We start from the raw sequence: 16657 nt of genomic DNA, 5'->3' as shown, positions 1-16657 counted from the left end.
CAGCCCGGAGGGTGGAGCAGCGAACGGGACGGCTCGGAAGAGGGGTGGTAATTGGACGGGAACAATTGGGGAGAAAAGGGGGGAGGGGTTGGAAATAGATGAATCAAATAACTGACGACCCAGAGGGAAGACGTGATACTCTGCAGTGTCTCAACAATACAGGCTTGATTGCACGTCATCACCTCCGGAGGCGATATCCGCCAGTTGCGCATTTGGTAACTCTACTGACAGAACACGTGTTATCAGGAAATCTGGAGTCCATTAAAAGTTCTGGGTAACTACAAGGCCTTTGATTATAAAGTGGCTCTGTTATCAACTTTTAGGTTTAAAATGTGCCGTTGAATTACTGACACCATAATCCCAGGGAGGGACAAATAAATCTGATTTCTGTGTCGTGTCGTGTTGTAAAAAGACACGTGTATGTGATGAAGATGGCGCAGATGCTTCGGCGTCATCATGTCCTGTGCTTGATGCGTACGCGCCGCGTGGCTCCAGATGTTGCTGTGGTGTGGAAGAAGACACTGATGGCCACGGGAGAGATTCATTTCAGACATTCAGCGGTTTTATTCCTCCTAGTATCGTAGTGAAAAAAATAACGTCTTGCGTGCGTCTTCGCGATAGCTCAGCGAAGCCCGCTTGACAATAAACGGCTAAACACTGCCATCTAGCGGCGGACTGGCAACGTGTCGGCACAGGCGGTACAGTGAGGTGGGAAAAAAATTACAATTATGAAATAAAATATAAAAAAAGGGCAACGGACAGCTTATTTGATTTTCAGTTCGCTGAAACGTTACCTAAGTCAGTGTTTCTCAACCCAGTCCTCAAGGACCCCCTATCCTGCAGATTTTCATTGTAACCCTGCATAGGTAGCCCTGCTTGTACTTACTCGACCAATCATCTCGCAGCACTTAATTATGCAAGGTGTGCAACAGCTGACAAAATTCATTGCTGATTGGTTGAATAACTACAAACAGGTACCTATTCAGGGTTGCAAAGAAACTATGCAGGATAGGGGGTCCTTGAGGACTGGGTTGAGAAACACTGACCTAAGTGACTCCCTCTGTCTCACGCGGTATGCCTCGCCGCGTTCATAAGCCTCCATCCACCTCAAATGAACGTTCAGCTCTGACGAGCCTCGGCGTGACTCCTTGTTTTGTAAACATCAGAAGCCCCGCCCCGCCCCCCGCGCGCGCGCATGCAGCGGTAAAAAGGATGTTACGACAGAGACCGCAAATCCAGGGGGCGTGGCACGACACCTGCCACTCACACACAACGAAGACGAATGGAAGCTGATGCTGCTGTGTTTGGGCTGTAAGCCCTTTTAGATGTGTGCGGGTTATATTGTGACTGGTGGGGGCGCTGTTGCTGCTCTCGGTTCCACCAAAATTTAAAACAATCTGTTCCCAGGTTGTTGTTTTTTTTTAACAACAGTTTTCGCATCTTAATTGTAAGATATAAGGCGGGCTTCACCCTGATGTAGACTGGTATTTGTCAAGAGATAAACAGGGAAAAAAATATTGATTTGGTGAGTGCATTCAACTATGATGTAATGAGAGAGTATAATGATTGTACACAGGTTTATACGGACGGTGCTAAGAAAGCTGACACAGGAGTGACAGGATTTGGGGCGGTAATACCAGCAAAAGGAACTGGGATCAGCAGAAGAACATCCAATACGTTAGGGATTCACACGGTGGAGATGTTGGCAGTGTTGGCTGGGCGACGATGGGTGGGGGAAAGTAGATAAGATAAGGCGTTGATATGATCAGATTCATCCTCAGGCCTAGCAAGTTTAAGGTCTTTCCCTTCAACCAGCCGTCAAGATGTACTGCATGCGAAGTCCTTCAGTCAGTCTCAAGAATAGTGAGGGACATCAGGTAACATTTCTGTGGGTTCCAGCACATTGGGGTGAGGGGGCATGAGTTGGCAAAGGAGGCTTTAAAGAAAGGAAATGTAGAAATGCAAATTAGTATCAGTTAAGTATTTCGGTTAATGGGGCAACTCTGAAGACCTCTGAGTGCTTCACCTATCTGGGCAGTGCTGTGACAGATACAAACCCCTCTGACTTAGAAGTGGACAGAAGAATCCAAGTGGCCACAAAAGCCTTTGGTGCCCTCCACGAATGACTTTGGTCCCGCCGTGACATCAGGCTGACAACAAAGATCCAGGTCCACAACACAGCTGTTCTCCCGTCTCTACTATACTCCACTGAATGCATGACCCTGTATCGCAAGCACATCAAGAAGCTCACCAGCATACAGCCTCGTCATCTGCGAAAGCTGCAGATGGGAAGACAAGGTGCCCGACGTGGAAGTACTGAGATGTGCTGGTGCTGTCAGTGTTGAAGCCCTAATAACAGCCTCCCAGCCCAGATGGGCCGGCCACGTGAGAAGAATCCCAGACAACCTCCTACCAAAAGAGGTTTTCTACAGGCAGCTGTGCCAGGGGAAAAGGAAGCAGGGAGGCCAGAAGCTATGCTTCAAAGATGTGCTCAAGCGCCACATGAAGATCTGCGGCATAGATGACTCCAGCTGGGACACAGTGGCCCTGGGCAGACAGAGATGGCGCTCCACAGCAAGGCAATCGAGAACAGAAGAGACAAGAAGCCTACGATAAGGCCCACCATGCAAGACGTTAGAGACCAACTCAAACAACATTCATCTGTGACAAATGTGGATGATATTGTTGCTCTAATGCGGGCCTGATGGCCCACAGGCGTGCTTCCTGAGCTTAAACTGCATCACAGTCATCATCGTTTCGATGGACTGCCGAAGAAGACTACTTCTACTACTACTACTACTACTACTACTTTCAGCTGCTCCTGTTAGGGGTCGCCACAGCGGCTCATCCGTTTCCACCTCTTCCTGTCTTCTGCATCTTCCTCTGTCACACCAGCCACCTGCATGTCCTCCCTCACCACATCCATAAACCTCCTCTTTGGCCTTCTTCTTTTCCTCTTCTCTGGCAGCTCCATATTCAGCATCCTTCTCCCAATATACCCGGCATCTCTCCTCCACACATGTCCAAACCATCTCAGTCTTGCTTCTCTTGCTTTGTCTCCAAACTGTCCAACCTGAGCTGTCCCTCTAATATACTCGCCCCTGATCCTGTCCTTCTTCGTCACTCCCAATGAAAATCTCAGCATCTTCAACTCTGCCACCTCCAGCTCCGCCTCCTTACTATCTGAATAATGTGACCTTCAAGTAGAATAAAATACTGCGCTATTGACTTTAGACCAGGTTCTGTGGTTTCTATTTCATATAGGCTTCGCCCTCTAAGGCTTCGCTAGTGGGTTTATCCCGTCATAACTGGCAGAGACACTAGGCCCTAATGTGTGATCCGGGGGGGAAAAACAACCGAATGTGGCGAGAAAGGTGGGACAGAGAGGGGAATGGGAGGCGTCTATATCAAATTCCAGGAAAGGGCCAGAAAAGTTCTTTACTTCATCCTCCACCCTTTTCGAACATGGACTAGTTATTACTTGTGTTGTTACAGAGTTTGCAAAATGTGTTCACTGTTATTTCCATTTGTCTTATTTTGTTATTTTTAACATGTTCGAAATAAAATCAATCAATCAATCAGTCAATTGAAAAGAGTGTCAAAGTTACCAGGGTAGGCAGTGGACAGTTGTGTTGAAAAGGTGAAGGTTGGGGCTCTGTGCACTAAACAAAACAAGGTGGGGAACAGCAGACGGGCTTGTGTGAGGGGTGTCTGGAAGAGGAGTCAGTGGAGCACGTATAGTTCTGAGGCGCAGGGGGGTTATGGGACGCAGAGATGATGAGGAGTAATGTGAGGGGATTAGGGGTGCAGGAATTCACATTAAAAGGTTTAGTGAGACAGTTAGACAGGTCAGGCTCCTGTTAAGGGACACAGGTTTTTGGGGGGGGGGGGTTGTATAGAATATGATGGACTCCGCGACCCTGAGAGCAGGATAAGCGGTTTGGGTGATGGATGGATGGATGGATGGATGGATGGATGGATGGATGGATGGATGGATGGATGGATGGATAAGCAGGGATATGGTGCTAGTGTGACTGACGTAGATGGGGATTTTATCGTAGGACGAGGTTGTAAAGCATGGAGGATAAAAGGTAGTTTAGGGTGTGTGTGTGTGTGTGTGTGTGTGTGTGTGTGTGTGTGTGTGTGTGTGTGTGTGAAGGTTTTTCTTTTTAAGGGCTTTAGATTGCAAATCTATTGTCTGATCCACACTCCGGAGTAGAAGATGGCGGTAAAGGACCAATAAACTGGAAGCCAGCTACCGTAGAAAGAGAACGAAGAAGACGAGGAAGACGACGCAGAAGAAGAATCGGAAGAAGAAGAAGACGACGAAAGCAGGTGAAGAAGAAAAAGAAGAAGACGAAGAAGAAGCAGCAGCAGAAGAAGAAAACGGGACGAGCGGCGTTGGCGCACGGACTACATTTCCCAGAATACACTACGAGCGGTTTGCGAAAGAAAAGGTGGTCCAAGGTGCAGAATGTCTTTTCGCCCCAGAAACCTGAACCGGCGAGGAAACCCGTCTTAAAAGTTGTGTGTTTGTGCTGCGGATGTTCGGGGACAGTTGGACGGACTTCTCGCCTTCTTGAGCAGCAGGTAAAAACACGGGCTGCCTTCTGCAGTCCAGCCCTCACGGTGCAGATGCATGCGAGCTTGGAGAGGTTGTGTGCTTTTGTTTTGTTAGGAACAGACTTGACCCTTTCATTAGCATATTGGTACGTTTCTTGCATACTAATGAGTTAGTAACTGAAGTGCATTTATTAAAGACAGGTGACCATGGCAGAACAGAGAGTGGGAGAGCTGCTGCCAGAGGACGTTGACACAGATGACTGTATGACCTCATACACACACATATACAGTCCGGATTTACTGCAGTAAGTCTGTCACTCAGCTAACACACACACAACATGCGACACGTGTCATGAACTACAATACGTTATTATCAGTGTTATGCAGAGCAGACCTCCTTCCCACTGCACCTCATCGTGTGTTTTGTTCTGTTTGCAGATTGTATTTTTGTTTTGTTTCACTTTACTTGTTTGTGGAATGTTTTATTATGGCTCATTAAGGTGCTGTACAAATAAACTTTGTTATTATGGTTTTGAGTATGACTGTTAAACTTGACAAAATCATCCACACTTTTTGGATTTGTGTGTGTCAGAGGGAAAATGTGGGGGGGAAGTCTGTGACAGAAGCTGAGGATGCCAATTTGAATTTTGCAGGGATCAGGTTGCTTTCATCACCGGCGGCGGGTCTGGAATTGGATTGCGGATATCTGAAGTGTTAATGAGGTAAAGGAGAAAACCACTTGCATGTCTCGCTGCTTGGGCCACATGTCAGCATCTTTTAAACACAGTTAGTAATGGTTAATGCTGCTGATGGATAAACTGAAGCTTGTTATATGAGTGGTCTTATCCACTGTAATCAACCATATTGTTTTTCTTCAGCTTTCTAACTTTGGCATTCGTGAAGTAAATGCAAAAGCTGACGGACATGTCTGTAAGGATGCACAAAATATTAACAGCGATGGTATCAGGGGCCAATAAATCTGTATAACTGAGACTTAACTTGACTCAACACTATTAATCGGCTTTGTTCATCCAAACAAGCGGGCTTACTGCACTTTAAACTCGTGGTTTTTATCAGACAGTCACTTTCTGCCACATCCAAGGTTGCACTCGTGTAACAGAGATGAGGAACTCGATAAAACCCTCCTGCGGAAAAGAAAGTATGTTGGTTTTCTAACTCGCCCGTCATGCCGGCAGGTGTTCGGCTTGTGACCTTGACTTCAGTGGAAGCTGCAGGCCTTTATCAAAAGTGACAGTTGTGACCTTTAACCTTGTGATAAGCTGTCTTTCTCTTTCCTCCGAGGTCACCTTGTTCTTCATATCATCATTTTATTTATAACAAGTCTAATAATGACCTCTCACCACCACTCCTACTCCATTCCTCCTGTCAGTGTGTTTGGGATCCATCCGGTTTCATCTAGCGGAACTGAGTCCAAATACAGATGCATACTCATTGTGAAATATATCAAAACTTCGTGCTTAATAACTGGAAACTGCATCAAAGAATTGGGGTCTGGAATCCAAGTTTCTCTAAGTCTCGCCTCCCTTTGTTGGTGTTGCTGTCTGACAAACTCTTAAAATGAGCTCCTCTCTTATTATAGGTTAGTTTGAACTTCAGCGTCACATCAACACAGTAAATAGAAGATAACTGTGGCTAACTTTGCTTTGAGCAGATGGAAGTGTACCTGATGATGTTTTATTTATTAGATTGTGTATCAGATTGTCTTTAAGTGTGGTTTAAGGGTGGTCTTTCACAAAGTTTTAACCATAGAAGGCACATGTGAAGGTCAAATTTGGGTTTGGGGAAAGGAATAAAAGATGCTTTGCCCTATATTCACACAGGGAAAACATGAGTTTGTTTCACAGTTTCCATTTCCCTTCCTTTTGCCAAGTTCTCTCTACAAATCCATATCAACTATCGTACTTTTTCATCAGAGCATTCCTCTGCTGTTCTTAGTGGGCTAATGGAGGAAGTAGAGATGATTGGTGAGCACTGATTGGTGGATCACGGTGTCAGTCATTCCCCCCTTTTTTTCTCCCCAATTGTATCTGGCCAATTACCCCACTCTTCCAAGTCTTCCAGTTGCTGCTCCACCCCCTCTGCCGATCTGGAGAGGGCTGCAGACTACCACATGCCTCCCCTGATACATGTGGAATCGCCAGCCGCTTCTTTTCACCTGACAGTGAGGCTTTTCACCAGTGAGGCGTTTCACCAGGGAGACGTAGTGCATGGGAGGATCACGCTGTTCCCCCCCAGTTCCCCCTCCTCCCTGAACAGGCACGCCGACCGACCAGAGGAGGCGCTAGTGCAGCGACTAGGACACATACCCACATCCGGCTTCCCACCCGCAGACATGGCCAATTGTGTCTGTAGGGATGCCCGACCAAGCTGGAGGTGACACGGTGATCCCCATGTTGGTAGGCAATGGAATAGACCGCCACGCCACCCGGACGCCCGTCAGTCGTATTTTTGTATGATTGATTAACTCTTCTCTACATGTGTATGAGAGCAGTCCAGACAAAGCTAGGGAATCGCCTCCATATCTCACTTTCCGATCCAAGCTAAATGTTGCTTCTGTTTTGTCCTTACAGGCATGGCTGTGACACGGTGATTGCGAGTAGGAACCTGGACAAACTCAAAGAGGTTGACCTTTTATGTCCCCCTCTCAACAATACATTCGGGAGTTGGTGTAGAGCAGTGAACTAATGAAGCTTAGCCTCTTGGTTTTGACTCCATGTCACCGTGTTCCTCACCTTGTAGGCCGCCGCCAAGCTGTCTGCAGCGACTGGGCGTCGCTGTCTCCCCGTGTGCGTCGACGTGAGGCAGCCTGAGACCATCGCAGCAGCTGTGGACCAAGCACTGGGACAACTGGGTCGAATAGATATCCTGGTTAACAGTATGTGTCATCCATAAAAATATGGATTGCTTCAGGATGTTTTAGTGTTTGTACTTGGTGTGTGTGTGTGTATGTGTGCGTGTGTGTATTGGGTGTTACCCCATGGGTACTCGCCTACAAATGCAATTATTTACTGTATTCAGTACAGTTCTCATACTACACCACTACTCAACACAATGTACAGTCACATTTTATACATTTCCCTTTTTGTCAATAGGGCAGCGGACCAGAGGTGAAACTTGTAAGGTTTCTGGTTGAATCATTAACTTTTCCCAGGGTCTGTCTTTATCTGCTCCCTGTCTCATCCCAAAGTCCTCTCTGCTAGCTGAGTTACATGTCAGAACAGCGTTATTACACTTGGTAAATAAAGCTAAATGTCACCATTTTGACCTCACCAGGCAATGTGCGTGTAAGCGCTGTGTTGAATCATCAGTTAGATCTGGGCAATATGTCCATATAATATCAATATCATGATGTGAGACTAGATGTGTTGTGGGCTTTCGGTTCTGGTAATATGGTGGTACACCCTAAATGTGATTCCCTGGCCTTAAAGACTGGGTTAGAGTAAAGTGAGACAATTTTCTGAACTTATTTGACTATTTTAGCTGTGAAATGAACATTGAGTATCTCTACCTGCTTGGTCATCATATCCACGTTACATTACTAATGATCAGTTGTCAATATTTTCTCACGTGTAAATATTTTATGGGCGCACCAGCAGTCATCCCCAAGATGTCTTCATGTTATCCATATCGAGTTATTCAGTCAGAAATATGATGTTTGATTTTTTTTCAATGTCGTGAAGTGCTATTGTCAACTATGCAAACTTCCATGTGTGTCCTTGTGGCTTGGAGAGACATGAGGATCAGGCCTTAGATTAGCGTCCTGGGTTCAAATCCAGATCAGGGAATTAAACTCCACTGCATGTGGTTGAATGTATGATAGATAGATAGATAGATAGATAGATAGATAGATAGATAGATAGATAGATAGATAGATAGATGGATGAATGTCCATTTTCATCATCGTTTTGTAGGGCAGATTTTTTCAACCCCGTTGTGACTTCATGGGGACAATGTGCAAGTCTTTTTCAGCAGAACAAAACAGTGCAGTAGATAACGAGATTTTTCAGCCACACCAGACTCACAGTTATGATCCCCGACACTCAGCCGACACTCAGCCGAAACTCAGCCGACAATCAGCCCATAGACAGCCAACACTCAGCCGACACTCAGCCGAAACTCAGCTGACAATCAGCCCATAGACAGCCAACACTCAGCCGACACTCAGCCGACACTCAGCCGATACTCAGCCGATAGTCCCTCTCTCTCCCTCTCTCTCTCTCTCTTTCCCTCTCTCCCTCTCTCTCTCAGCCAACACTCCGCCAATATCAAGCCAACACTCAGCCGTTTCTCCGGGGTCGGGTCGTGGTGGCAGCACGTGGTGGTCCCTCTCCCCAGCAACACCCTCCGGCTCCTCCTAGGGGACCCCAAGTCATTCCCAGGCCAGATTGGACATGTAGTACCTCCAGCGAGTTCTGGGTCTATCCCAGGGTCTCCTCCCAGTTGGACGTGCCCGGAAAACCTCCAAAGGAGGGTGCCCAGGAGGCATCCTAATCACCTCAACTGGCTCCTTTCAACATGAAGGAGCAGCGGCTCTAATCCGAACTCCCGGATGTCCAAGCTCCTCACTCTATCTCTAAGGCTGAGCCCAGACACCCTACAGAGGAAACTCATTTCAGCCACTTGTATCCGTGATCTCACTCTTTCGGTCACTACCCAAAGCCCATGACCATAGATGAGGGTTGGAACGAAGATTGACTGTTAAATTGAGAGCTTTGCCTTCCGGCTCAGCTCCCTCTTCACCACAACGGTCTGGTAGAACGTCCGCATTACTGCTGATGCTGCACCAATCTGCCTGTCAATCTCCTGCTCCATCCTACCCTCACTCGTGAACATGACCCCAAGATACGTGAACTGCTTCACTTGAGGCAACAATTCATCCCCAACCCGGAGGGAGCAATCCACCATTTTCCAGTAGAGAACCATGGCCTCAGACTTGGAGGTGCTGACTCATATCCCAGCCATTTCACACTCAGCTGCAAACCGCCCCAGTGCACACTGGAGGTCGCGTTCTGATGAAGCCACATCATCTGCGAAGAGCAGAGATGCAATTCTGAGGTTCCCAAAACGGACACACTCCTCACTTGGGCTGCGTCTTGAGATCCTATCCATGAATATCACAAACAGAATCAGAGACAAGGGACAACCTTGGTGCAGTCTGACACCCACCGAAAACATGTTCGACTTTGTGCCAAGAATACAGACACAGCTCTCACTTTGGTTATACAAGGACCGGATAGATGGATGGATGGATGGATGGATTGATGGATAGATAGATAGATAGATAGATAGATAGATAGATAGATAGATAGATAGATAGATAGATAGATAGATAGATAGATAGATAGATAGATAGATAGATAGATATGTTCATTTTGTGAAGTTGAAATGCATTGTGAAGTGGTGTTTTTTTTTGTTTGTTTTATTGTCAGACGCAGCTGGAAACTTCCTATGTCCCGCCACCTCCCTCTCCTTCAATGCTTTCAAGACTGTCATGGAGATCGACACCATGGGCACATTTAACACCAGCAAAGTGGTGTATGAGAAGTGGTTAAAGGTATGGCACACTTCCTGTCAGTTTAATAATTATTATTGATAAAAGTAAGGTCACATTTCCAGGGGGGCAGAGTCTACTACACTTTCTCGTTGGAGAAATTCAACATTTTGTCGAAGGACACTTAAGCAAGGGCAGATGGTTTCAGACATGAGGTCTTATGTGGTTTGAAGGGATGGTCTCACTAGTGACCTGGCTAACTTGCCCCTACTTGTAAAAATGGCCTTTCTACTATCCAATAGACTCTTTAGACTTAAACTGGTCCTACTGTTTATTTATGACCTCCTGCTTGCTGTGTGTAGGATCACGGAGGAAACATAGTGAACATCTCAGCGACGCTTGGCTACAGAGGTCAGGGCCTCCAGGTACACGCCGGTTCTGCCAAGGCTGCAAATGGTAAGAACTACTATCATTAATTTTCCAATTTAGTGTCTCAGAGGAATGAAACACTGGGCAGAAGGCAGGGTGACACACTGGACAGGTTATCAATACGTGTAATGGCCCACACAACGCAATCACTCGCACGCCATTCGTTCTCATGGGCAGTTAAGTCGTGTTGCAAGCTTCAGATGAAGTGTTCATTTCAGAGGTTCGGATCGGGGTGGGGGTCTGTGTCTGAAATTTTTTGTAACTTTCCGAAACCATTATTCTGAGGTCGATACCCACTTTCCGCAGTGATTGGCCAGGTAGGTGTTAAAGTGGGCAGGGTTCAGGTGGGCTGCACATTCTGTTCTGTTCATTCTTCACACAACTATTTCCAATGTTGACTGCTCACCCTGAACAGCTTCGAGGTAAAACTCTCTTAATTTTCACCATTATCCGCCTTTGTTTGACTCTTTGCGCTGCGATTACAAAGACTTCCTGTTTATAATCCCGCCCCACTCCATGACTGGCAGCTTCTCGCCGCACCCTCTTAATTTTCACCATTTTTTTCCCCTCCCCAATTGTACTTGGCCAATTATCCCACTTTCACATCCGGCTCCCCACCCGCAGACACGGCCAATTATGTCTGTAGAGACGCCCGACCAAGCTGGAGGTAACACGGAGATTCGAACCGCCGACCTCCATGTTGGTAGGCAACGGAATAGACCGCTACGCTGCCCGGGTGCATCTTAATTTTCAGCATTATCCACATTTGTTTGACTCTCTTTGCGTCGTGATTACAAAGACTTCCTGTTTATAATCCCGCCCCTCTCCATGACTGGTAGCTTCTCGCCCCACCCTCGACTTTAGCCGTTCTGAAAAGGTAAGAGTGACTTTGCTGCCAGACTTGAAGTTGCACGAACTAGTTTGTTCGAAGCATGTAGACCGCTTTAGGGTCTTTGGACAACGGGAGGAAATGGGAGCATCCAGAGCGAACCCATGATAACATGGAGGACACGGAAGGGCTGGGATCTAACCTAGGACCCCCATGCTGCAAGGCAATAGTGACAACTTCTAAGACACCATACTGCCATGAGATAACTGTTCTTGTTTTGTTTTTTTAGTTATTTTGTATTGGTTGATAATGAGAGTCCCTCTTGATAACTGTCTACACACATGTTCATGTCCACAGATGCCATGACCAAGCATCTGGCGGTGGAGTGGGGGCCCAGCGGAGTGAGGGTTAACACCCTGGCCCCGGGACCTATCTCTGGCACAGAGGGCTACCGTAGACTGGGTAAGGATCTCCAACCTGGGCACAATTTGAACCATTAATTTGACAGTCACCCGTTTAGGTACCAGCGCTTCACTGCCACCTGTCATATCCATTTTCAAATCTAGATTATTGGATTATGATATTGTCATATCATTAGATTGTTAGATTATTTGTAACCTCATGGAAATTGAGGTTGTTCAGAAAACTGAATCACCGAGTCATTGTAACTTACGTACACCAAAATGTCGACAAATGTCAAACAAAAACCCACTTGACACACATAGCTTTAAGATTTGGTTTTATTCTCTCATATTCTAATGTGTTGAGGTCATCTGTTGTGGAAATACATTAAATGTAAATACATTTTTTACTTACTTACTTTTTTTTTCTTTTTTTTTGCCTATGGTCACTATGTTGTTTTAGTTAGCGGCTACTTAGATGTGCAACTACCAGTTTTTTTTGTTTCTCTAAACTAAAGGTTAATGGACAACTAAGTTGCACATAATTTGTCTTGATGGGATGCTTGGCATTAAGACACAATGATATGAACAAAATTATAAATTAAAAAATCATAAATGTTAATCAGGGCCCCCATTGTTTTTAAGAAATAATTTTCCAGGACTTTTCAAGGACATCTTCCATGACTTTTGCTTGTGAATGCATGGCAGGCGTTGCTGACAGAAGGTCATATTATTCAGTATGAACTGTCAGTGGAAGTCTCAATAGTCTCTAAATGGCCTGTGTGCCTTTCAGCTGCTCACTGAACAAACCACCCAAACTCCACACGCTGACGTCACATCTCAGCACATTATAATATGAATTAAATTTATGCTGAAAATACGCCATCTCAGTGGGTAAAAATACAGTTTTATAACCTGGCTTTACAAATTTTCAGTGATCTTGATAAGAATTCCAGGACTTTTGATCAATTTGATCATTTCCCAGGTGGTTTCCATGACTGGAAAACGAATTTTTAACTTTCCAGGTTTTCCAGAATGTATGAGAAGCATTCCATGTACCTAAAAAAAAGAAAAGCATATACATATTAAAGTAATGATATACCTCCCAGAAAAGTATATATAAGCTAGCATATATCTTAACATTATCAATGACATGAAAGTTTTGCCTTTTTATAACGGCCTACCTTCCATGAATCCTGCAGGCGGACCTCGGGGGGAGGCTGCTGGTGCATTCCGGAGCATTCCGCTGCAGCGAGCAGGGAACAAGACGGAGATGGCCCACGGGGTTCTGTTTCTGGCCAGCCGGGCCTCATCCTACGTGACCGGGGCCATCCTGGTGGCGGACGGAGGATCGTGGCTTACCTCGGCCAACGACGTGTCGATGCTGTTGGGTATAGCCTCCTCTAAATCTGCTAAGCTCTGAAAAGACCCTCCCCTCTGCTCCTCCCCCGCCTCACCCAGGTGGGTAGGAGGAGGAGAGCTTGAAATTCATCTACAGATAGATAGATGGATAAATAATTTATTGCCCTACTTGAGGAAAAATGTTGCTACAGCGTGTACATCAAAATAAAATTTCGTCTCCAACTATCCAAATACAAGTTCATCATATCAGAAAACAAGTTCACTTTCATACATACTGACTTATAAATTAAAACCAAAATTTCAAAATGGTATAAGTACACTGCTGAGCCAAAACATTATGACCACCTGCCTAATATGCTCGTTAGTCCTCCGTGTGCCACCAAAACAATGCCAACCCGTCGAAGCATCGACTCCACAAGACCCCTGAAGGTGTCCTGTGGTAGCTGGAACCAAACCATTAGCAGCAGATCCTTCAAGTCCTGCAAGTTGCAAGGTGGAGCTGCCGTGGATCGGGCTTGTCAGTCCAGCACATCCCACAGATGCTCAATTGGATTGAGATCTGGAGAATATGGAGGCCAAGGCCAACCTTGAACACTTCGTCATGTTCCTCAAACTATTCCTGAACAATGTGTGCTGTGTGGCAGGGTGCATTATCCTGCTGAAAGAGGCCACTACCATCAGGGAATACTGTTACCATGGTGGGGTGTATCTGTTCTGCAACAACGTTTAGGTAGGTGGCACGTATCAAATTGACGTCAGCATGAATAGCCCTGGGTTTCACAGCAGAACATTGCCCAGAGTATCGTACTCCCTCCACCGGCTTGTTGTCTTCCCACAGTGCATCCCGGTGCCATCACCTCCACAGGTAAACGATGCACACATGCACGGCCACCCATGAGATCTTACAGAAAACCAGACTCATTGGACCAGACAACCTGCTTCCACAGCTTCAAGGTCCAGTTCTGATGCTGGCATGCCCAATGCAGGTGCTTTCATCATGGGTACTCTGACCTGTCTGCGGCTACGCAACCCCAGACACAGCAGTGTGCGATGGACTGTGTTGTGACACATTCTTCCCGTAACTGTCTATTAAAGTTTTCTGTGACTTGTGCCACAGTAGACCTTCTGTTGGTTTAGACCAGACAGGATGCCTTCGTTGCCCTCGCACATCGATGAGCCTTGGGCACCCAAAACCCTGTCACTGGTTTGTGGTTTGTCCCTCCTCACACCACTGTCAGTAGGTACTCACCATTCCTGACCGGGAGCACCCTACAAGCCTTGCTGTTTCAGAGGTGCTCTGACCCAGTCATCTGGACATAACAATTTGGCCCTTGTCAAAATTAGATAGACAGATAGACAGACAAACCGATATATAGATAATTTTATTAGCTACACGACCAAGGCCGGTGGAATTTGTTTTTGGTACACTTTACACTCTGCAGCACAATACATACATGGACAACAAGACACTCCACATATTGTCACAAATACAATACAGTCACACAATAACAGAAATAAACATATCAGGCATAACAGGTGCTATTTATGCCAATGGTGTGTGAGGAGGGGACTATAGGGAGGAATTCAGAGTCCTGATGGCTAGGGGAAAAAAACTGTTTGCGACACGTTTAGTCTTAGCTGACAGTGACCTATAGCACCTCCCTGAGGGACGAGCTGGAAGAGGTGATGAGCAGGATGTGAGGGGTCGGCGATGATCTTCTTTGCTCGCTTTACAGTCCGGTTAGTATGTAGAGATTCATCCAACACGTTGACTACGAGAACCGAGTGTTCACTTACCACCCAGACCAGACATGTGCCCTTGTTTGGAGATGATCAGTGTTACTTGGTTCACCTGTGTGTGTGGTCGTAATGTTTTGGCCCATCAATATATAAGGAGTGTAAAAACATACAAAGCAAACCAACAGAGACTCCACTAGGCATTAGGAATGAAGCGGGGTTAGCAGATTGAGAAAGATGGGGGGGGGGGAGCTTTTTCTCAACAGGAAAGTTTTAAAGCCTGTTTTATTAGAGACCAGAGTCTGTGGTGGCTTAAAAGGTCAGAAAGGTCACCAGAAACAAGACGCCTAAGTGAATGTAAAACGAAGTTTATCGTGTTCACCTTTAGGGGGCGCTGTGGTAGTTAGTGTGCGAGTCAGTGGCGGCCTGAAGAGACACCTTTGGTTATTTCTGTTATTTGCCACCAATACAATTGAATTCGTCCTAATCCACTGGACTCTCTTGTTTTTGTTTTTTTTTCTTTTTAGGTTATTGGTCATCAGAGAAGAAGAGAGACAAGTAAGCGAAGATAAGAGCGGGTCAGGGGTCATTTGCCGGTTATACTCGCTACGTCTGATCCCTGCCAACCAACTCGGTGTCGCCATAGCCGAACACCCTAAGTGCCGAATGTGTCCTAGAAAACGTCTTAACAAATGTGTTACGCATTTTGAGGGACCAAATGGTATCAAATCCCCGGAAAGTCCGGCCCAACTGCTCAGTAGTGCGTTTTGTCCTTTACGTGTGATTGTCAACATAAATAAACCCTTCATAACTGCGAGTATTTGTGGTTGCAGTTCGGTCATGGACTCTTGTTATTCTCTTGTGAGACTTCCCGTATTTGCCTCATCGAGTCTAAATAAAAGTGGTAAGACGGTCGAGTTTTCCGCCTCTCGTTTCATCGGCCGAGCGTGTTCAGACCCTCGCGCTCTCTCAGCGGGCGTTATAACGCAGCGCTCGCTCTTCGCCCCGAGTCACGGGGGGCCGGCGGCGCGCGGCACAAAGCTCCGCTGACGAGCGCCACAGTGCCGCGTGGTTTCACCTGGGGGCGGAAAAGGATCAGAAACGCAGAAGTGCTGAACGGCGCAAACACGCCGAATAGTTGTTTTGTGGTCATTGCAGGGTGGTTTCACTGGCGAGTTAGGGGCGGTTCGTCCCTTTTTACACGCAAATGAACGCATGAACCCTGTCCGGTCGTCTGTGAATGGTAAAAAAAAAAAAATCAAAAAAATAAATCATGGTGATGAAGGACGAGAAGATCCCGTTTCACGTTAGGACATTGAGATGCGCTCAGAAACGACGTGCGAGTTCTTGTGCGCACCCATCCAGCTCATTAATGCGACTGTAACTGATGTGTAATTCATCGGTCTGTGTGTGATTCATCAGCATATTTTGTTTATTCAATGAAGGCGTTTTAGGTTAAAACAAAAAATAATAAAAGTGTTTGTATTCTCTTACTGTTTTCTATTCCAACGTGTGTTTAATACGAGACGGTTAAAGTAACGTGATTATGATACTGCGGTTTGTTTTGTACGCTTGCGTGGAGACGTCAGCCGTGTGTCTGCAGCTGGAGGAGGAGGAGGAGGAGGACGAGGACGGAGCTGCTGATGCTGATGATGCGGGAGAGCTCGGCCTCCGCTATCGGGTCACCATTAATTAGCGCTCTAAAGAGATTTGTGGTGATAGCCGCCGCCGCCGGTGTCCCCGTGCTGTCACGGCGGGCGCGTTATTACAGGAGAAGAGCGGAGGAGGAAGAAGAATAATAGGGGTCGTTTCGCCTCCCCTTCA

The 16657-nt window shown here is 46.4% G+C and overlaps 1 protein-coding gene across 2 annotated transcripts; it reads left to right on the top strand.

Moving 5' to 3' along the window:
- Window positions 1-4452: 4452 nt before the first annotated feature.
- Window positions 4453-16315, top strand: decr2 (2,4-dienoyl CoA reductase 2, peroxisomal). 2 transcript variants are annotated; one of them, XM_056297428.1, is made up of 10 exons: window positions 4453-4590; window positions 4761-4868; window positions 5217-5285; window positions 7155-7206; window positions 7324-7459; window positions 10014-10138; window positions 10438-10531; window positions 11691-11795; window positions 12937-13125; window positions 15361-16315. In XM_056297428.1, the coding sequence occupies exons 2-10, from the start codon at window positions 4771-4773 to the stop codon at window positions 15393-15395; spliced, it is 903 nt and encodes a 300-aa protein (XP_056153403.1). In that variant the 5' UTR covers window positions 4453-4590; window positions 4761-4770; the 3' UTR covers window positions 15396-16315. The 2 variants fall into 2 exon arrangements, with proteins under 2 accessions (XP_056153403.1, XP_056153404.1); XM_056297429.1 differs by having other exon boundaries at window positions 12937-13195.
- Window positions 16316-16657: the final 342 nt, after the last annotated feature.

The sequence above is a fragment of the Lampris incognitus genome, chromosome 17 (assembly GCF_029633865.1).
Source record: "Lampris incognitus isolate fLamInc1 chromosome 17, fLamInc1.hap2, whole genome shotgun sequence".
In the NCBI taxonomy this organism is placed as follows: domain Eukaryota; kingdom Metazoa; phylum Chordata; class Actinopteri; order Lampriformes; family Lampridae; genus Lampris; species Lampris incognitus.
Note: the sequence above shows the minus strand (reverse complement) of the source record. Positions and strands in the feature narration are given on the sequence as shown.

Coding starts and splice junctions, on each gene's coding strand:
- decr2 (XM_056297428.1), top strand. CDS start 4,771: ATGGCAGAACAGAGAGTGGGAGAGCTGCTGCCAGAGGACGTTGACACA. Junction 5,286..7,154: donor ATATCTGAAGTGTTAATGAG/GTAAAGGAGAAA, acceptor TTGTCCTTACAG/GCATGGCTGTGACACGGTGA. Junction 7,207..7,323: donor ACCTGGACAAACTCAAAGAG/GTTGACCTTTTA, acceptor CTCACCTTGTAG/GCCGCCGCCAAGCTGTCTGC.